This window comes from Sphaeroforma arctica (assembly GCF_001186125.1).
Source record: "Sphaeroforma arctica JP610 unplaced genomic scaffold supercont1.517, whole genome shotgun sequence".
Classification (NCBI taxonomy): Eukaryota; class Ichthyosporea; order Ichthyophonida; genus Sphaeroforma; species Sphaeroforma arctica.
In genome coordinates, this window is record NW_014040041.1 from 62,338 (window position 1) to 63,899 (window position 1,562).

Sequence of the window (1,562 nt, forward strand, 5' to 3'; positions counted from 1 at the left end):
CAAATTGCATTATGTCAAACGAACACACGTGCAAGCGAGCACCACTCACTTAGTCAGAGAGCTGGAGGTGACTCACGAAGATACAATTACATAATCAGATATTTAAACAACAATTTTTGCTCATATGCATATCTGAACAACTCAAGAACATCATTCACGATGTGAAAAATATACTTTTGTATTAATATATATCGATTGGTCGGATGCGTATATATCTACATATATACACATGCATCTCTACATAAACACATCATATGGCAGCAAGGAACAGAACATACTCTCGTCGGCGACCTTGAGGAACTCGTGGTACATGTCAATGACCGAATCGCTGCTAACAACATTACAGTTGACAAGGTCCGCTACAAAACGCACAGTCACGCGAATCTTCACAAACTCGTTGTCCTCCAAGAAGCTCTTAAACAGTACATGCACAATGTACTCGACAAAACACTGTCCGAAGTCAAAGTTCTTGGCGTTGATTAAGCCTACAAGTGTCGTGTATATGGTTGTTTTGTGGGGTAGTTCATGGATACAGGCACCCATCGTGGCCAGTATCTTATGCCGGTGCGTCTCCAGCTCCCTATTAAGCACTTCGCTCAACACCAAAAGATTGTTCTGCAACGACTGGTTACTCTTCTCGCCAATCCTTATAATCAGGCTATCTAATCTATCCTCCGTAGTGTTGTGTTGAGGTCTGCTTACAGGCTGCATGTTTGCACCCCTACCCCTATTGCCACCACGCCAATTCCCACGACCACGACCCCCTCGTCTCGGCTGATAGTCCCCTCTATAACTCCCCCCACCCCCACCCCCACCGTAGGGCCCACCGCGGTTACCATAGTTACCGCCGCCACGAGACGACATAATGAACGACTATGGTTGTACGCCTGTATGTGTGAATCACGTGTCTGTCGGTGCGTGTTGTTTGTAGTTGAATATCTATCGTGTTGTGGCTATGTGCTTTGGATAGTCACTATTTAAAAATTATATACAGTGTGTATATCAGCAAAATGATTTGAGGTTGTTGTCGTGTTCATAAATTATTTATTATATTTATAGAACTACACACCTAGAGATGTTCGTGCAATGTAAGGTTTAGAAGTTTTAGGGTTTGTAGATGGATTTTTATAAGGTTTTATTTAGGGTTTGTAGATGGATTTTTATAAGGTTTTATTTAGGGTTTGTAGATGGATTTTTATACGGTTTTATTTAGGGTTTGTAGATGGATTTTTATAAGGTTTTATTTAGGGTTTGTAGTTGGATTTATAAGGTTTTATTTAGGGTTTGTAGATGGATTTTTATAAGGTTTTATTTAGGGTTGAAACACTCGTCAAGACCCTCACTCAAAAATTTGTCCACAAGAGAGAGAGGAGAAAGGGAGAACGGGTGCTGCAGGATGATAAAATAATCCGTGTCTCCAGAGGGTCAGGCATATATGTATTTACGTAGGTGCCATTGTACTTACTAAACAACGGTGTATATGCCCCGTACTTAGTCGCGCTGAGTATACGTGTGCGTTGAGCAGTCACTATGGCATGCGACCGCATCATTTGACAGTGCTC

The 1,562-nt window shown here is 41.7% G+C and overlaps 1 protein-coding gene across 1 annotated transcript in view; it reads right to left on the bottom strand.

Moving 5' to 3' along the window:
* SARC_06906 (hypothetical protein) overlaps window positions 1–864 on the bottom strand; it is a gene marked incomplete at both ends in the record, with an annotated part of 8,112 nt that extends 7,248 nt beyond the window's left edge. Inside the window, one exon of the mRNA XM_014299176.1 lies at window positions 279–864. Coding sequence (XP_014154651.1) covers window positions 279–864 — 586 coding nt within the window. The remainder of the gene's footprint in view (window positions 1–278) is intronic.
* Between the last annotated feature and the right edge of the window lie 698 nt (window positions 865–1,562).